Source organism: Morus notabilis, unplaced genomic scaffold, assembly GCF_000414095.1.
Source record: "Morus notabilis unplaced genomic scaffold, ASM41409v2 Scaffold843, whole genome shotgun sequence".
Lineage (NCBI taxonomy): Eukaryota > Viridiplantae > Streptophyta > Magnoliopsida > Rosales > Moraceae > Morus > Morus notabilis.
The window spans coordinates 56,576-75,354 of record NW_010361268.1 but is presented as its reverse complement, the minus strand read 5'-3'; the positions used below and the strand labels follow the sequence as shown (position 1 = coordinate 75,354).

At 42.8% G+C, this 18,779-nt stretch overlaps 1 protein-coding gene across 1 annotated transcript; it reads right to left on the bottom strand.

The window, feature by feature from the left end:
- Positions 1–1,888: 1,888 nt before the first annotated feature.
- LOC21408368 (ethylene-responsive transcription factor ERF003) lies at positions 1,889–2,933 on the bottom strand. The gene is made up of 2 exons (XM_010098835.2): positions 2,745–2,933; positions 1,889–2,645 (listed from the first exon to the last, which is right to left on the bottom strand). The coding sequence occupies exons 1-2, from the start codon at positions 2,825–2,827 to the stop codon at positions 2,141–2,143; spliced, it is 588 nt and encodes a 195-aa protein (XP_010097137.1). The 5' UTR covers positions 2,828–2,933; the 3' UTR covers positions 1,889–2,140.
- Positions 2,934–18,779: the final 15,846 nt, after the last annotated feature.

Genomic DNA, 18,779 nt, shown 5'->3' with positions numbered 1-18,779 from the left:
CTGAGCCACAACCTAGCCAGTGGAGGACGTACTCCCTCTCAAATCTTGAAAATTAGATTTTATCTTCAAAATTTTTTAATTTTTTTTGTTGTGCCCTACTTTATACAAAAACTATATATTAGTGCACTTTATAAATATTACAACTGTATACGCGCTCAATAATTAAAATATATAATTACATCTCTATTAGATATAAAATTATGTATAACTTTTTTGAAAGGGTCGTGCTGAAAAAATTTTCTAGCTCTATCATAGACAGTATAACATAGTTTTTACCCTAATAAAGAATTTTCTTTCGTTAGTTATTAATTAATAATGGTCGCTTTGTTTTACTATTTAGATAGGTCAAGTATCAAACATGAAAAATAAGAGACAATTAGTGCTTGCAAATTAGACAACTGCTCAACACTACAAATTACAGACTCAAATCTGTTGATGTAAAAAATTTAGATTACTTTTTAACTAATTTTTCTGTGCTTATTATAAAATGATGTTGTATGATTTAATTAGTTAGACATTAATTAGGACACCAAAAATGGGACAATAGATTTAGATTCACAAATTACAAGCCAGAACAGCACAACATTTAGGAAAGTAAAAGGCTAGAATATAGCTAGTCACATTCTAATTTTGGTACGATACAATTCTCCGATGATATAAAACACTGGTTAGATTTTATTTCTTGAAATGGACAGGAATCTAGATTTGGTTTGATTTGGAACAAGTTGATGGGAAGAAGCATATTTTACCTTCAACCTGTCGGCTCAAATCCTATAGATGTGCATCATGGGTTATAATAGTCTTATAGACGTCTATAATATGATCCGTGTATATGTTTGTCATTTATTCTATCCCAAAAGTGGCGCTTCTAGAGAATCAACAGATCCAACCTGGAAAGATAGCAAAGTTTGTCAAGTCTATATCATCTGGAAAAAAAGCAAGTGTGAAAACAATGAGAATGTTTATGGTGAAAGAAAAATGAATCACCATCAAACTCTTGACTTGTGGCAAACTTGTCCAAATATTGTGCCGTCTGAATGCATATTCCTCTAACGAAAAACTATTGACTTATTAATTGAAGACAACAATTCTAATTTAAATTACCATATATTAGCTACTGACCAAATCATTGTTTTCTTCTAATTATATGCAAAAATTAACAGGAAACATTAGGTACTTTAATTGCCCATTTTGGCAAAGACCTCATAATATCAATTTGTTGTATATATAGTGGCCTAGATGATCTCTCTAAGTGCCTAATCTAGGGAATAAAAAAAATTAACCGTCAAAAAAACAGATATATAAATCAAATATAGTAACAAAACCCACAAGTTCAATTAAAGAAGTTTGGAACCTAAGAAGCACCCCTTTTTTTTTAATATATATCTTGGTTATGTGTTGGTGTATGGATGAGCATTTTAAGTTTGGTATCAATCTGCTCCGGTGTCATTCACATTGATACTTATCCCTAACTGGTGGAGTTAGGACTATACTATACTGACAATGTTGAAGCGGATGTATTCTTATCCATTGGATAATGAGCACAAAAAATTTATATACTATGTTTTCTTTGCACTTTTGTCCTCTTTTATGTCTTCTTCACTTTTCTCGCCTTTTCCTTCGTCCTATCAAGATCAATGAAATCTCAATCGGTTTCATACAAACAATCCCCACCAATACAGAGTGAAACAAAAGACTGACCATGCCAAGTTCTAATATTTGCGGCTGGTCAGAAATTCTTAGAAAAAGGTAGAAATTTCTATTCATCTTCTGATGTAATATATATGTCCCACATATATTTATGTACTATAATGGCCATTGTCAAAACAACATATTGATCATATTAGGCTGAATCTCATTAGATGTTTTCACACTAGATGGAATACCATGTAAAACTCATCTACCTTTATTCCATATAGCTAATAAGCTAGCTAGCTAGCTATGACCAATAAAAAGAAAGAAAGAAAAAAAGATGCAATTTGAACATACAAGAGGAGGACTAAGAGCCAATCAAAAGGGTATGATATGATCACCACATGACATGGATGTTTGGTTTAATCACACAAACATGACACATGAACGGCTGTGATTTGACCAAACTCATCATGTGGTGATGATCACATATATATAGCTTTATATCTCATGGCACACCAGGGCAGAGTTCAATGTAGCTATAATCAAGCAACTCCTCAATCATTTGCTCTATGTGATCATCCTCAAGTGGCTTGATCAACTGTTGATTAGTACTACTTATCTCCCCTTGACCATTGCCACCAACCCAATTCCCCTCAGGCCAATCCACGACGCCGCCTCTCTTTTCCGGCCACTCGAAGCCCGCCATGCCTCTGTTTCCGGCAATGCCGGCGCTAGAAGTGGAGACCGGCGTGGCGCTGCGGTATTGCGCCACGTGGGGCTCGCTTAAAACAGGTTGTTTTGCCATTTGAAGAGAAGCTACGTTGCATTTTTGAAGCTTGGCTTTTAGAGTATCCGAGAGAAGCTTATTGGATGAGCTTGAATGAGGCTCATTGGGATTGTAGGGAAAGTTGGTACGTGCTTTTGGCCCACACATGATCCTAGCCGCTTGATCATACGCTCTTGCTGCATCCTCCGCCGTTTCGAACGTGCCCAGCCAAATTCTCGTCTTCCTGTTATTCCAAAAGAAGAAAACACTGGAGTAAGAAAAAAAAACGTTTCGTCGAATGAATGGCAGAAAATCAGAAACGTTTCTGTAGAGAGTGCATTACAGTAAAGGGTGGCGAATCTCGGAGACCCAAGAGCCCCAATGTCTCTGGCGCACGCCTCGGTACCGCTGTTGAGGCCTAGCCATGGCGGTGGGAGAGAGAAACGTTTCGAGAACTTGAGAAATGATTCAAGTTGTTTGCTTTATTGTCTGAGAGAGTTTTGTGTTTTGCAGAGAAGAGGTGACTGTAGTTGTGGTGGGAGGGCAGGGAAACTAGGAAATGAGGGGATTTATATTAGCGCCTCTTGCGGCCATTAGAATAGTATTTAATTAAGGATGGGACCCCCACAGAAGGCCTTTCTTTCTAGTCTTTAATTCTCTCTTTTTCTTTTATCCTTTTCTTAGTTCCTCTTTTTGTAGTTTTCTTAAGCTTTAACTGCATGGTTGGCAAAAGATAATAACCCAATAAAAAGGAGGGAAAAAAAAAAGAAAAGAAAAAGTACTTCGGGTGTAGGTTTTAGTCTTTTTACCAGTGAGAATGCTACAAAATCAATTGATTAATAATACACAGCCAAATTATGATAGGGGACCAAAAACACACGGTTTCTACTGTAAATATATACATATTCAAGTCACTTTGTCCGTTTAACGTTAAATGATTATCCTATGATTTTGGTTTTAAAAGAGATAAGCATAAAGTTTTTTTTTTTTAAATAACCTTTTCAAGTTGCAAATTAACAAGGAGTTGATGAACTAGCGTAACGGGCAAAGTTACGTAAAGTCTTTAAAAAACAAGAAAGGGTTATTAGCGCATAGTTATATATATCTTTGTAAAAGAGTACAATAGGCACTTATTTAATTAATCACTCTCCACATAGAATTTTATCGCCAATGACCTACTGAAGGAAGTGAAAAAAGAAATGGAAACTGCAGAGAGAGAGAGAGAGAGAGATAAAGTTTAGGAACAAGTGGGTGTGTCGTGTGTGTTTGTGGTTGTTCTAGAGCGTGCATGTGTAAAGGCGGTATAGGGATTTTTTGTATTTATTGTAGTAGTTTAGTGGACATATGTACGTGGCTCACATCACAAAATTTCTAAACATAGGAAACCTACCCATATGCCCTAATGAATTGCCATGCAACAAAACCATGTTTCATGTAATTTTCATCTCTCTCTCTCTCTCTCTCTCTCTCTCTCTCTCTCTCTCTCTTTCTCTCTCTCTCTCTCCTGTTGGCTAGCGGGGTTGCTATATTTGACCATATATTCTTCCATTGTTGCGTCAAGGCAAAAGAAGGAGAAGAAAAAAAGAAAAGAAAAGAAAGATGTCATGCAAAAAGATGAATTTAATGTGGCAGAATTATGACATGATAATAAGAGTAGTAGCAGTACTAGAAACCCAAAAATTGGTTACTTTTCATTCACCTAAAGGAAATATAGTGCATTAAATTCCCACATGACATGATTAGCTAAAAAATTCCCACATGACATGCTATTTTGGTATTTGCAAGTGGCCCTGAATTTGGCCAGAGCACCTAAAGTAATCCTACGTACCCTAGCTATTTTTATTTTCACTAAAAATGTATATTTTCTTTTGTGAGTTTTTGAGCTGAGGCCATTACGTTACATCACATCCTATGGGAACTCGACCCCGTACGTGGGATTTTTTTGGTTATTTTTTAGGGCAAAGATGGAGCCTTTGACAAGTTATTTCCCTGCCTTTACACTGCTTTAGAATATTACTTTTGTATGTTAATGTCACCCATATGTTTCTCTCTTTAGCAAAGAAATATTGTTGTTTCATTTCTTGAATCCATCTCTAGTAGGCACTAAAAAATAACTAATGAAAAAGCTCTGTTTTCAACGTCAGTTCTATAATATTTGATATATATTCTGCATATATATATATATATATTTAATCTGATATGAATTTTAATAAGAGCCAACATAACTTAATCTCTTTTTGGATTTTAATCCTAACTACTATCTTATAAACATCTTGAATGTTGATCAAATCACTAAATTTGATTCCCAAAAAACAAAATTTATAAATAATGCTTTATCACCAATAATTAGAACTGTCGGTCGGTGAGGTAACTAAACCTCTATTGGATCTAAGTGTGAGCGGGCTTAGTTCTTTTTACAAGTACCATAACATAAGATTTCTTTGTAGATTTTGGTTTGGTGTATTTATTCTAATATAACAACCTTGTTTCATGATATTTTATTTCCTAATTGTTTGGTGAACAACCTTATCAATCCTTCTTGAAGGACATAAAGAAATGGAAAAAAATATCAATTATCTTAGTTTGTTAGAGAGTGCTTGCTTGTCTATTGGACGTGAAGTATTGGGGTCTCTAAAGTCCGTTTGGTTCATGGATTAGAACCATGAGATTAGAACTATTTTTGATTTACGTGTATTTTTTGTGAGAAAAAATACTGTAGCGAACCATGAACCATGATTCGAATCAGAGAACGAATCCTCCAACCAAACAGGCTCTAAGCATAGTGAAAGGACGACTATAAGCTCTAAAGCATTTAGGATGCATTTGGTTGCAGTGGATGTACGGTAATAGAAATAGAAATGAGAATAGTAATAGAATAGAATGGAAAGGAAAAATGATTCATTTATTTGGTGCTACTTTTACAAATACAATGAAATGAGATATGAATATTTTAATGTTGATAAAATTACCCCTCATGCTAATATAACTAATATCATATATATTAATATAATCATTTAATAACTAATATTATATATATTTATATAATTATAAGGGTATAATATATATAATTAAAATGATAGTTATATAATATTTACATATTATAATTATAATATATAATATAGTATATTATCTTTTTTAATTATAATATATTATCTATTATAATTATATAAATACTTAATTATAATATTATAAAATATAGTATATGATTATAATTATAATATTATATATTTAAAATAATAAAATCCTAATTTTCATTTTAACTATATCATATTATTAATGAAAACATCACATCTATATCCTATAAAATAATGTAACATAATATAATATAATGTAATATTATTATTTATAAAATATATAATTATTATATTTAATTTTATAGAAAATACTACTATCCTAATTATTATTATAATTATTTATTACAATATCACAACTATATTATATTATAATGATACATATAATTATAATAATTACTGTTAATTACAATATGACGATTATATTGCATATTATATTAATGATAAATATAATTACAATGTATAATACATAATATAAGATATTATTATAATATTAAATATGATATATTGTAATATACGTATATAATTATAATATATTATATTATATGTTATAAGATATAACTACATTATAATATAAATTATTATAATATAATGAAGTAAATAAGAAAATGGCTCAATAGGATTCATACTTCTAACTTTTTCCCCATTAATATCTAACCTTTCATTTTAGTACATGAAGTTCAACTTTGGGGATAGAAAATTAACTGCCGGTGTATAAGGTTAATTATGGTAGATCTAATTAGTAAGAAAAACTAAAAGCTATTAGATAAATAATATAAACGAAGTGCTTGTAAATATTTGGTATGGATTTTGAAATAAAACCCTAAAATCGATTTTCTAAATTAGGAGGAAGGTAAGTTTTAGTAGAATTGTTTTTCTTTGTAAATATCAACTCAAGTTTAATTAGTATTAGTTCTTGGAGAGATGATATTAGATATTGATTGAAAATGTGTATAGTTAATAACGTAAAGAAAACGAGGTTACGTTTTGTTGACGGTGGTTTCTCATTAACAAAAACCGGTCGGGTTATCTCTTGGTTTCCCTTTGGAGTTTATTGTTTTTTGGATATGCATAAATAAAGAAGATACGAAATTTTATAGTGGTTCACCCTGTAAAATTAGAGCTACCTCCACTGTGGTTGTATATTTCCTTTTGAGGGGATTACAATTTACACTAATTGTTATCTCTCACTCTCTTCTTTCTCTGCTTGGATCTCAACCTCTTTCTCGTAGGGGGTCACCATTCTTTTATACTGGGCTTTCTTCGCTGGGTGGGTTTCCCTCCTAGGCAGAAGTACTCGAGTGCTCTCCCTTTTTAGGCCCAGACGTAGCCCATCAATCAACACTGTTCACTCAGCTAATTAGTCTTCTATTACGGCTCTGTGAACCCCTGTAACACTCTCTTGTCCCCTGTGGGGCAGTTTAAGAGCTTGCCATTAATGCCTGTTGACGTCCCCCACCTTTGTACTCAACTTGCCACGTTCTCTGGAGAATGTACGTTCCCCTCGTCACCAGCGACGCCGCTTAACCCAATCGTCCTCCTTGGTGGTCGATTCTGCGGTCCAGAGATCTTTTGTGTCTTACTCTCGACGGCACGATCGGTCGACGCCAGAAGGAATCGTCGCCTGGAGTTGGGCTTCGTGCTTGGGCTCTTTAGAGCTGTAGACATCGAGCGTTGTTGCTTGGTGGGGAGTAGTTAAGGCCACGTGTCGCACTATCGCTCGTCCAGGTGTCCGGCACATTTTCCCACACAACAGCTACCCCCCAGGTCGAGGGCTCCTTTTAGGTGGCCTCGAGCTTTGGTTCGGCCGTACTTCCGTGCTTCGGGTGTGGGAAACCGGTCCCAAGCCTTCACCCGCAATGATTACCTGGACACTTCAGATTTCCTTCGGGGGACGCAACCATCGCGTCGGTCGATTCCCCATGATGACGTAAGGCCTTTTTTTTTTGAAAGGATAAGTGCGAGCCTTTGGATCGCGACTCTTCCGTTTCCCGCCCTTGATTGTCACCGTCAGATCTGGGCAGGACCCCCTCACCGATGGATTTAAAAAGTCTTCATCCGACGGTTAGGGGTCGAAGACTCTCGCTCCTTTAAATACCCTCTTCAAACTACGAAGCCATTTTTTTTCAAAAAAAACGTAAACAACCCCCGTATCTGCAGAACTGCCCTTTGCTCCGTCGGACTCCTTCTCCATAAAACCTCGATTCATACTTCTTGCTTCTCAAGGTGTGTTGCGGAGCCGCATTCATCCTGAGATTTTCTCCCCGGAACCCTTTCTTCACCGGTAAGCTTCCTCATCCTTTGTTTTACTTGCGGGGGTTTTTCTTTTGTTTTTCTGATTGATTCACATGTGTATGGAAATACACAGAATGTAGTAGTTAGGGATACTTACTATGTTTTACTTTGCCGTATAGGACGGTTCTGTTTCTGTCTTACTATTGTCTGTGTTCTTCTGGTTTCTGGGTTCTGAGGGACTTGAAATTCTATGAGCACTCGCCGTTACCATTCTCATATGAATGGTCGACGTCAAGTCAAGGCGTGTGAGTAGTCGTCATTTAGAATAGTCACCCTTTTCTTCCTCTCGACGTTAGGATTTTAACTCAGCTCATTGCCTTTTTAATCATCAGAATAATGGCCCAAAATTCCCCAAGTCGAGAGGATCCTTTCGTCGTCCATCCAGACTCCCCTTCAATGGTGGAGATCTCATGTTCTTCTTCATCTTCAGATGTCGACTCCGTCCTGAGGGACATAGAAGATGTCGAAGCCAGATATGGAGACGTCGAATCCAGATGCGAGCCAGGCAACGGCTTCGGCAGTGAATTTGACAGTATAGAATGGATGTTGGATGAGGCGGCAGAGCGGATCCCCTTCACGGGGGGCAGTGTAGGCAGGGTGGCTGCCTCGGTGGTAGATGTCCCCCTGGCTGCCACAAGTGGTGATCCGGATAGGCCCTTTTTTACTGCCGACGTTGTGGCGTCGAGGGTCCGGAACAAAGATATCATCCGGGTTGTAAAGGAGGGATGCATCGACGGGAGGTGGTTCGAATACCTCCTCCCGGACGTGCATTTTAGGACTAGCATGCCGCCGACCGGGTACCTCCCGGTTTATACTAGAGCCGTTACGGCGGGGATGACCCTCCCAGTTCATCCTTTCGTAAAGGACTACTGCCATTTTTACGGCATTTCCCCCGCTCAGCTGGCGCCGAACTTCTGGTACTGCTTTGCTGGCGCCTGGATCCAGTGGCATCAACAGTTTGACATGGATCTCCCCCTAGATGAGTTTAGGTTCATGTACAGGTTTTGCCACGTCGCCAAGTGCGAAGGGTGGTACTTCCTGAGCGGGCACGGGAGATCCCAGCCTAGGTTTGGCAAGCTAATCTTGGGCATCCCCTCGTCGTCACATGGGTGGAAACCCATGTTCTTTATGATACGTGGCCCATTCAACTTTCATCCCGACGACCGCCTGCCCCGCCGAAGGATGGTGCAGGCGTCGTTTGGGAATATGGGTGAGGTTTTGTTTTTCTTTCATTTTATCTTGCCCTGCTTTTTCCATCCTTTCACTGACATTCCTTTCGTATTACAGTCAGTCAGGACCAGTCGAAGTTCTCTGGGAACTACTTGGCGAGAATCGATAAGGCCTTTTCGTTCTCGTCCGAGGTTCGCCATATATATACCCTCCTGACCCAGGCCAATCTTCGAAGAGCCAGGCTAATCCTCGATCTCCCAGATCCTGCCAATTTAGACGCCGTTCATCAATACTTTCACTTATGCGACGAAGGTATTCTCTGCTTTCGACGCCGTGGCTTGAGTTTTTTCAACCGCTGATTATATCTTTGTCTCATCGTTTCCTGTAGAAATGGCGTCTTTGAGAATCCAACTCCCTGGCAGCCAGCAATCCGGGCCGAGCCAGCAACCGCCATTGGACCAACAACCCCCACCGAGCCAACAGCCCCCGTCGAAGGGAAAGGAGAAAGCTAGCTCTTCTTCCCACGTTCCGAGGAGCAAGAAGACCAAAGGCCCTTCGGGGTCGGAGACGGATCTTGTGCGGAAAAAGAGGCGCAAGGAAAAAACGCCGGTGGTAAAGACATGGACGCCGACGGTCCTTATTCCTGTCATTGACATTCTGCTGGCGCCGAGAGAGCGTGTACTTATTCCGGGGGCTAAAATCATGGATCCCAAGTTCCAAGTCCCGGAAGTATCTGATGCCGAGATTGGGGCGATGCTGAAACTTCCGCCTCGCTTCTCCCTCGTCTTTCAGGCTCTCTATGAGTCTTTTCTCGAGCCACACTGGGTTGCTGCCGCCCAATCTTCCTTGGTCGACCATCAGCGAAAACAGATTTCCTTCCAAATCCATGTAAGTTTTTGTTAAGAGTTTTTTTTTTTTTTTCCTTTTATTTTTTGTTTTTTTTTTTTTTTTTTTTTTTTTTTTTTTTTTTTTTTAACTCGTCGTTCTGCATTTCTGTTTTTTTTTACCTTCAACTTTTCAGAGCCTGGTCCTTTCCATCCTTAACCTCCTTGACCTCCTTAAGGTTGAGGAGCACAATAAGGCGATGGACGAAGTGGAAGCCAAGCTCAACTCCCTTGTTACCGACGCCAAAAAACAGTTAGATGATGCCGTCGAGAAGAGGGACGTGGTCATGGCTAAGCTGGCGAGTTTGGAACACGAACTGGCAAAGTTGGAGGCTAAGGTCGAGGATCTCACGAAGCGGGCAGATCTGTCCGATAAAAAGTTATCTGAAGCAGCTGAGGAAGCGAAGAGGCGTTTCGCTGAGGGGAAGAGGGAAGCCGAGGCAGAAGCTGCATCTGCCTTCGACGCCAGGCGCGCTGAGATTATTGAGGAGTTTAAGGCTTCTTCGGAGCTTACTGACATCCGCACCAGAGATTTTCAATCTGCGGGTCAACAAATTGTCGACCTGATCAAGAAGGAGCGCCCTGAGTGGGACTTGAGCTTCCTTTATAACTCTCCTCCTCCTGCTAGTGACGACAACGTTTCCCTGCCTGGTGACGGTGAAGAATCAGTGGCTGGCGGCGAGGCCTAAATGATTTTTACCTGTCTCTCTTTTGTTTGTAACTTATCGTTGATTCGGACATCTTTTTATCTATGTATACCTTATCTTTTTTTTTTTTATAGAGATAACGGAGTTTATTCATACCTTGCTTCGCAATTTGTTGTATTAGAAAATTCCTTGGAAATTTTGCTAAGTGTCCGTCTTTCCTCCTTGGAGAATCTGACGTCAAATTTACCCCTTGGAGTCGTCGTCTTAGAAAATTCCTTAGAATTTTGCTAAGTATTCGCCTTTCCTCCTTGGAGCTGACGTCGAATTTACCCCTTGGAGTCATCATCTTAGAAAATTCCTTACAATTTTGCTAAGTATTCGCCTTTCCTCCTTGGAGGGTCTGACATCGAATTTACCCCTTGGGGTCGTCGTGCCATGTTTTTAGTGGTCTGTGGACCTCTGTCCCCCCATGTCTGTTTGATATAGCATTGGAGCTGACGTCGAATTTACCCCTTGGAGTCATCATCTTAGAAAATTCCTTACAATTTTGCTAAGTATTCGCCTTTCCTCCTTGGAGGGTCTGACGTCGAATTTACCCCTTGGGGTCGTCGTCTTAGAAAATTCCTTAGAATTTTGCTAAGTATTCGTCTTTCCTCCTTGGAGGGTCTGACATCGAATTTACCCCTTGGGGTCGTCGTCTTAGAAAATTCCTTAGAATTTTGCTAAGTATTCGTCTTTCCTCCTTGGAGGGTCTGACATCGAATTTACCCCTTGGGGTCGTCGTGCCATGTTTTTAGTGGTCCGTGGACCTCTGTCCCCCCATGTCTGTTTGATATAGCATTGGAGCTGACGTCGTATTTACCCCTTGGAGTCATCATCTTAGAAAATTCCTTAGAATTTTGCTAAGTATTCGCCTTTCCTCCTTGGAGGGTCTGACATCGAATTTACCCCTTGGGGTCGTCGTGCCATGTTTTTAGTGGTCCGTGGACCTCTGTCCCCCCATGTCTGTTTGATATAACATTGGTTTTTTCAAGCCGACATGTTATTAAGGGGTGAATTCCTTTCTTTCTGCAAACATGTCAATTTATTTAATTCGTAAAGAATGTACAATTGGGATGCGTAAGAATTCCATACACTATTGGTAGTACAGTCGTAGCTATTCTGCATTCCACGGGTGTTGAATTCTCTTGCCGTCGAGGCTTTCTAAGATGTAGGTGCCAGGACGTAGTACTCCCCTTATGCAGTAGGGCCGTTCCCAAGTTGGGCCTAGTGGACCAGTTTTTTTGGGTTTCATACTCTGCGTTACACTTTTTAATACTAGATCCCTCAGGACGAACCTCTTTTTTTGGACTTTTTTGTTGTAATATCCCGCTGCTCTTTGCTGATAGGCGGCGAGACGCAGTTGGGAGTCGAGCCTTTTTTCTTCCAACAAGTCGAGTTCTCCGTTCATGCCTTCCGTGTTGTCGTCGTCGTTATGGACGACGGTTCTGAGAGTTGGCGTTTCGATTTCTACGGGGAGAACTGCCTCGACGCCATATGCCATGGAGAAGGGTGTTTCACCCGTAGTAGTTCAGCTCGTCGTTCTGTATGCCCATGAGACCTTGGGAAGTTCCTCGGCCCATTTCCCTTTCAGATCATCGAGTCTCTTTTTGAGGGTATACTTTAATATTTTATTGACCGCCTCGACTTGTATGTTGGATTGTGGATGGATTGGCGTCGAGAAGTCTTTTCGAATGCCCAGGCTGTCGCAGAATCTACGCGTTAAGGCGTTGTCGAACTGTTTTCTGTTGTCGGATACTATTGAGTGGGGAACCCCGAACCTGCACACGATGTTATCCCACAGGAATTTGGTGCAGGCTGCTTCTGTGGTTGTAGTTAGAGCCTTTGCCTCCGCCCCACTTTGTGTAGTAGTCCACTGCGACGATTGCAAATTTAAAGCCACCGGGCGCAAGATGTAATGGCCCGATCAGGTCAACCCCCCATTTGGCGAAGGGCCATAGACTGAGAATGGAAGTTAAATTTTCTGGGGGAGCTCTAGGAATTGTGGCGTCCCTTTGGCATTTATCGCAACGTCGGGCGTACTGAAAAGCGTCCTTTTTGAGCGTGGGCCAGTAGTATCCTTGCCTCAAAACCTTTAGAGCCAAAGACTGCCCCCCAGTGTGGTTACCGCAGACCCCTTCATGGATTTCGTGGAGGACCTTTTGGACTTCGGTATTATCCAAGCACCGTTGTAGAGGTGTTAAGTAGCCTCGTCGGTAGAGCAAGCCGTCGTATAACAAGTACCTAGCAGCCCTATACCTGATCTGCCTGGCTTCATCTTTATTATGTGGCAGTCGTGCGTCCATTAGGTATTGGATGAGTGGTGTCATCCAATTTTTGCCTGTTTGGACGATTAATGCCTCAACTTTTTCTTCAATAGTCGGCCGCTCCAATTCTTCGATGGGAACGGCCCCTAGTGTGTCAGACTCTCTTGAAGATGCCAGCTTCGCCAGAGCGTCGGCATTTGCATTTTCGGTTCGTGGTATCTGAAGTATCTCGTAGTTTTTGAACTTAACGAGTTCTTCCTTTACCTTCCTTAAGTACGCTCCCATTTTCTCGCCGCGCATTTGATATTTTTCTTTTACTTGCCCGACGATTAATTGAGAATCGCTGAAGACGCTGAGCCTTTCGATCTTTAGGTGGCTGGCCAATCTTAATCATGCAATTAGCGCTTCGTATTCCGCCTCATTGTTCGACGCCTTGAATTTAAATCGAACTGCCGAGGTAATCTTGTGACCTTCCGGGTTGATTAACAAGACGCCGGCTCCTGGCCCGCTTTCGCTCGACGCTCCATCCACGTAGAGCTTCCATTCCGTAGTCTCGACTCCTTCAGGCGTGGTGGGAGTTAGCCTATGGGAGAACTCGGCTAAGAAATCTGCCAACGCTTGGCCCTTGATCGCGGTTCTTGGCACATATTTTATGTCGAACTGGCTTAGTTCTACCGACCACTTGAGGAGTCGACCGGAAGTTTCAGGCTTTTACAAAGCCTGTCTCAACGGGTGGTTTGTAAGAACCCGTATGGTGTGAGATTGGAAGTAGTGCCGAAGCTTTCTCAAAGCTACCATCAGAGCGAGGGCTAAGCGCTCCATTTCGCTGTACCTTGATTCGGCGTCGATGAGCCTCTTACTCACATAGTAGATTGGCAATTGCACCCTTTCTTCCTCCTTTATCAGTACGGAACTTACGGCGTGTTGGGATAAAGAAAGATATAGGCTAAGCTCTTCGTCGAGGTTTGGTTTTGACAGAATTGGGGTCTGCCCAAATGTTCCTTCAATCCTCGGAAGGCCTCTTCACATTGCGGTGTCCACTCAAAACGCCTGCTTCCTTTCAAAGCGTCGAAGAAAGGGATGCATTTGTCTGTTGCCTTTGATATAAACCTGTTTAGGGCGGCGACACATCCTGTCAACCTTTGTACCTCCTTTGGCTTGGTTGGGGATCGCATATCCTGCAAGGCTTTAATTTTCTCCGGGTTAGCTTCTATCCCTCGGTTGCTGACCATAAAGCCGAGGAATTTTCCCGACCCAACTCCAAAGGCACATTTCTGGGGATTTAGTTTCATGTGGTATTTTCTCAATACACCAAACATCTCACCCAGATGGTCGACGTGCTGACTGGCCCTAGCGCTTTTCACAAGCATTTCGTCGACGTATACTTCCATGGTTTTGCCGAGCTGTCGAGCGAACATTTTATTCACAAGCCGTTGGTAGGTAGCCCCTGCATTTTTCAGGCCAAATGGCATCACCTTGTAGCAGTAGAGGCCCCTGTCGGTTATGAAGGACGTGTGCTCCTCGACGACTGGATGCATGTGGATCTAGTTATATCCGGAGTAGGCATCTATAAAACTCAACATCTCATGTCCTGCCGTGGCGTCGACCATTTGGTCTATCCATGGGAGTGGAAAGGCTTTGTTGAGATCGTTGAAGTCGACACATGTTCTCCAGTCCCCGTTGGGCTTAACTACCAGAATTGGGTTCGAGACCCAACGTGGGTAATGGGCCTCCCTGATGAACCCATTATTGATTAGTTTGTCGACCTCTTCTTTTAGCGCTTCATATCTCTCGGGATTCATTGGTCGACGCTTCTGGCGCTTAGGAGGATATGAGGGGTCGACATTCAGGGAGTGGCATATAACATTGGCGTCGATCCCTTCCATGTCGGCGTGATTCCAGGCGAAGACATCCAAGTTTTTCCTGAGGAAGTTCTCGATCTCAACCTTAAGTGATGAGGCTAAATCCGAGCCTATTTTCAGTACTTTGGTGGACTCGTCTTTATCAACTTGGATTTTCACCAATTGCTCGATGGGTTGAGACCATGTGACCTCTTCTTGAACCCTGGGGTCTATGTCCTCGACGGGGTTCTGGTAAACCATCCTAGCCTCATGTCTCCCTGGCTGGTCATATCCGCGCAGGGCATCGAAGTATGCAACCCTAGCTTTGTACTGGTTGCTCTTAATCTCGCCTACGCCACTTGGGGTAGGGAACATGACCTTTTGGTGGTAGACGGAAGTTATGGCCCTTAGCGCCTGAAGGGTCGGGCTTCCGATCACGGCGTTGTATTGGGAGCCTCCTCTTATTACCACAAAGTTGGCCATTGTAGTAGCTTGTCGGGGTTTTTCTCCGGCGGTTATAGGCAACCGGATGGTCCCCTGAGGGATGACGGAGTCCCCGGTGAAACCATATAGCGGCCTGGAGGTCTTTTCCAACTGCTCCTTTTGGATTCCCATTTTCTCCAAGCAGTTGGAGTATAGGAGGTCCACCGAGCTCCCATTGTCTACCAGGATTCGGCACACGGTGTGGTTCCCTATCATGGCTTCCACCACCAATGCGTCGTTGTGAGGGAAGTGAACTCCGATGGCATCGTCCTCGTTAAAGGCCACGTCGGTGTGGCTGTACCTTAGGGTTTTTGCAGCGGAGACGCTCCAGAATCGCTCCTGGTAAACCCCCCTGGCCTCGTGGGTGTAGTCCTTCTGAGACCTCCTTAAGTCTCCTCCTATGTAGGGGCCGCCGAGGACAGTTCGTATGACGCCGACAGGTTCACGATCCTCTGGGCGCTGGTTCTCCTCTCGGCGTCGATCCTCATTTTGCCCGCCGTGGCCGTCGTTTCGAGGTCTTCGTTTGGCCCTGAACTCTTGCAACCTTCCCTCTCGGATTACTCTTTCAATTTCGTCCTTGAGGTCGGCACAATCGTTGGTGTGGTGGCCGACATCGCCGTGGAACCTACAGAATTTCTTTTGATTCCTCCGACTGGGATCCGTTTTCATCGGTTCTGGTCAGCGCAGCAGGTTTCCTCGGCCGACCTGGTTAAAAACCTCCTCGACTCTTACTGTCAGTTCATGGTAAGAATCGTACCTTTGAAATAGCCGAGGCTTGCGGCTCTCTTCTTGCCTTGGCTTCTAGAGCGCTCGTCGTTGCGGCAGGCTGCTTGTCTCCGCTTCCTCCACCTCGATGCTTCTTCACGTCTTGTTTCACGGGCGTCGACCCTTACTCAATTCCTTTATTCTTGTTGGACCTATGCTCGGGGTCGTTTGCGTCCGCCTCTTCGGCGTTGATGTACCCCTGCACTCGCGCTAGAAATTCCCTGTAGCTGGACGGAGGTTTCCGGTTCAGCTCTCTTTTGAAGGGGGTAATTTTCTTCATGCTAGATAAGGCCCCCATCAAGGCCTCTCTGTCTGTTATATCCGTCATGGCGGCGACCACTTCGTCATATCTCGCGAGCCATTCTTTTAATGACTCGTTCGGCTTTTGGTATATTGCCATCAGATTTTGCTTTGGGGGGACGTACTTTTTAACTCCTATGAATTGGAGAGAAAACGCTTCCTTCAACTCATCCCAGCTCGAGATAGAGTTTGGTGTCAGCGTCCGGAACCATCTTCGGGCAGAATCCGTCAAATGGTTTCGAAAGGCTCGGCACATGATCTCCTCAGCGTACCCGTGTAAGAGTATGTGCCCTGTGTACATCTCCAAATGGTCGTCGGGATCACCTCGGCCATCATATAGTGGGATCAACGGTGACCTATATTTATCGGGGAGAGGGGGCGCCATTATCTCTTCAGTAAACGGATGGTCATGTGTGCGGCTGGGTGTGATGTCGACGTTTACCACCTCAGCCACTCGCCCCATGTTCTTTTTTAGACCTGCCACGTCCCCCGTCAGTTTTGCTCCAGGCTGGCCGTACGTTCCATGATGGCGCGTGCTTCTTCTGTTGAAATGGCCGAGCCAGCTACTCTCGACGCCTCTGCCCTCAGAGCGTTGGGTTCGCCCCTGGCCTGGCCACCCGCCTGTACTGATCCCGAGTCTCCTAGCGGGTTTCCTCCTGGATTCTGGGGTAATACCTCGGGATTTCCCGGACCCCTCGGTGCCCGGTCCTCGGGAGCTCGGAGTCCGGCTGCCAGAGGATTGGGAAGGCCGAGGCCTATGAGGGCCCCGGTGATTCTCACTATCCCCGGTTTCTTCTTGGATGCGTGGGTGGTCCCCGGGGTTCGGGTTTCCAGGCATGGCAGGTTCATGCAGCCTCGGGGCGTCTTCTAACGGCAGCATAGAGTTCCTCCCGTCCAAGCGCTCAACCACGGTCATCAGCCCACGCACCAGCTCAGTTAGAGTGGTCAGTTGGGCCTGCATCTGCACAGGATCCAGCCGCGGCGCGTCTGGGGGTGGGACTTCATCTCCGACCGGGCGTAGATCTCCTTCCATCCCGCTATTCCCTGGATGGATGGCGGTTCCGTCCGTCTCTCTTAGAGGCGCGCTTGCTAACTATGTTGTTAGGGGTCGAACGTTTTCGGTCCCCAATGGAGTCGCCAGTTGTTGACGGTGGTTTCTCGTCAACAAAAACCGGCCGGGTTACCTCTTGGTTTCCCTTTGGAGTACCGGCTATGTGTTGAATATGTATGAAAGTTTATTATTTTTTGGATTTGCATAAATAAAGAAGACACGAAATTTTATAGTGGTTCACCCTGTAAAATTAGAGCTACCTCCACTGTGGTTGTATATTTCTTTTTGAGGGGATTACAATTTACACTAATTGTTATCTCTCACTCTCTTCTTTCTCTGCTTGGATCTCAACCTCTTTCTCATAGGGGGTCACCCTTCTTTTATACTGGGCTTTCTTCACTGGGTGGGTTTCCCTCCTAGGGTACTCAAGTGCTCTCCCTTTTTAGGCCCAGACGTAGCCCATCAATCAACACTGTTCACTCAGCCAATTAGTCTTCTATTACGGCTCTGTGAACCCTTGTAACACTCTCTTGTCCCCTGTGGGGCGGTTTAAGAGCTTGCCATTAATGCCTACTGACGTCCCCCACCTTTGTACGCAACTTGCCACGATCTCTGGAGAACGTACGTTCCCCTCGTCGCCAGCGATGCCGCTTAACCCAATCGTCCTCCTTGGTGGTCGATTCTGCGGTCGAGGGATCTTTTGTGTCTTACTCTCGACGGCACGATCGGTCGACGCCAGAAGGAATCGTCGCCCGGAGTTGGGCTTCGTGCTTGGGCTCTTTATAGCTGTACACGTCGAGCGTTGTTGCTTGGTGGGGAGTAGTTAAGGCCACGTGTCGCACTATCGCTTGTCCAGGTGTCCGGCACATTTTTCCACACAACACGTTTGATAAATATTTTAATTGAGAAATTCAGTTTTGGTGACACGTGTGATTATAGATAGAGTTTACAACACCATACTAGTTGTATTACTCATCAAAATTTTTTGGAAGAAAGTAGTAGTAGTCACAAATCACACAGCTGTAAATGAAAAAATTACTCATGTATAATATTATTATCAAGCAAGATAAATAAATCTTCCAAAAAAATACAGAAACAAATAAATTACTGTACTGGCACTATAGTGATCTTCAAGAATTTCCAAACCATACCTACCTTTTTACTATATCCAACTAATATTATTCTAAAGTGAACATCACACGATATAGTTTTCTCAAGTCCATCAAATTTCTGGTATGCCCCTTTACGGATTTTTTTTTTTTTTTTAAAGAAATGTAAAGGTGCACCAAGGGGCAAGGAGAAAGAATTTCACAGAAGGTTTTTTTTTTTTGGCATAAAATAAAAAACCATCAAAGACTTTTTTTTTTCTTTTTCCTCATTAATATTGGTATAACACAACATGCGTTTATATTTTTCCAACTCAAAGTTGTCACCTTCGGTTTTCCTGAAAATATCTGATTGCAAATATGTGCATATGTAAACACAACTAAGATATTCACACTAAATTAATTTCCACTCACTTGTTACTTGCCCATGAGAAATGAACAACATAGTTAGTTTTACAC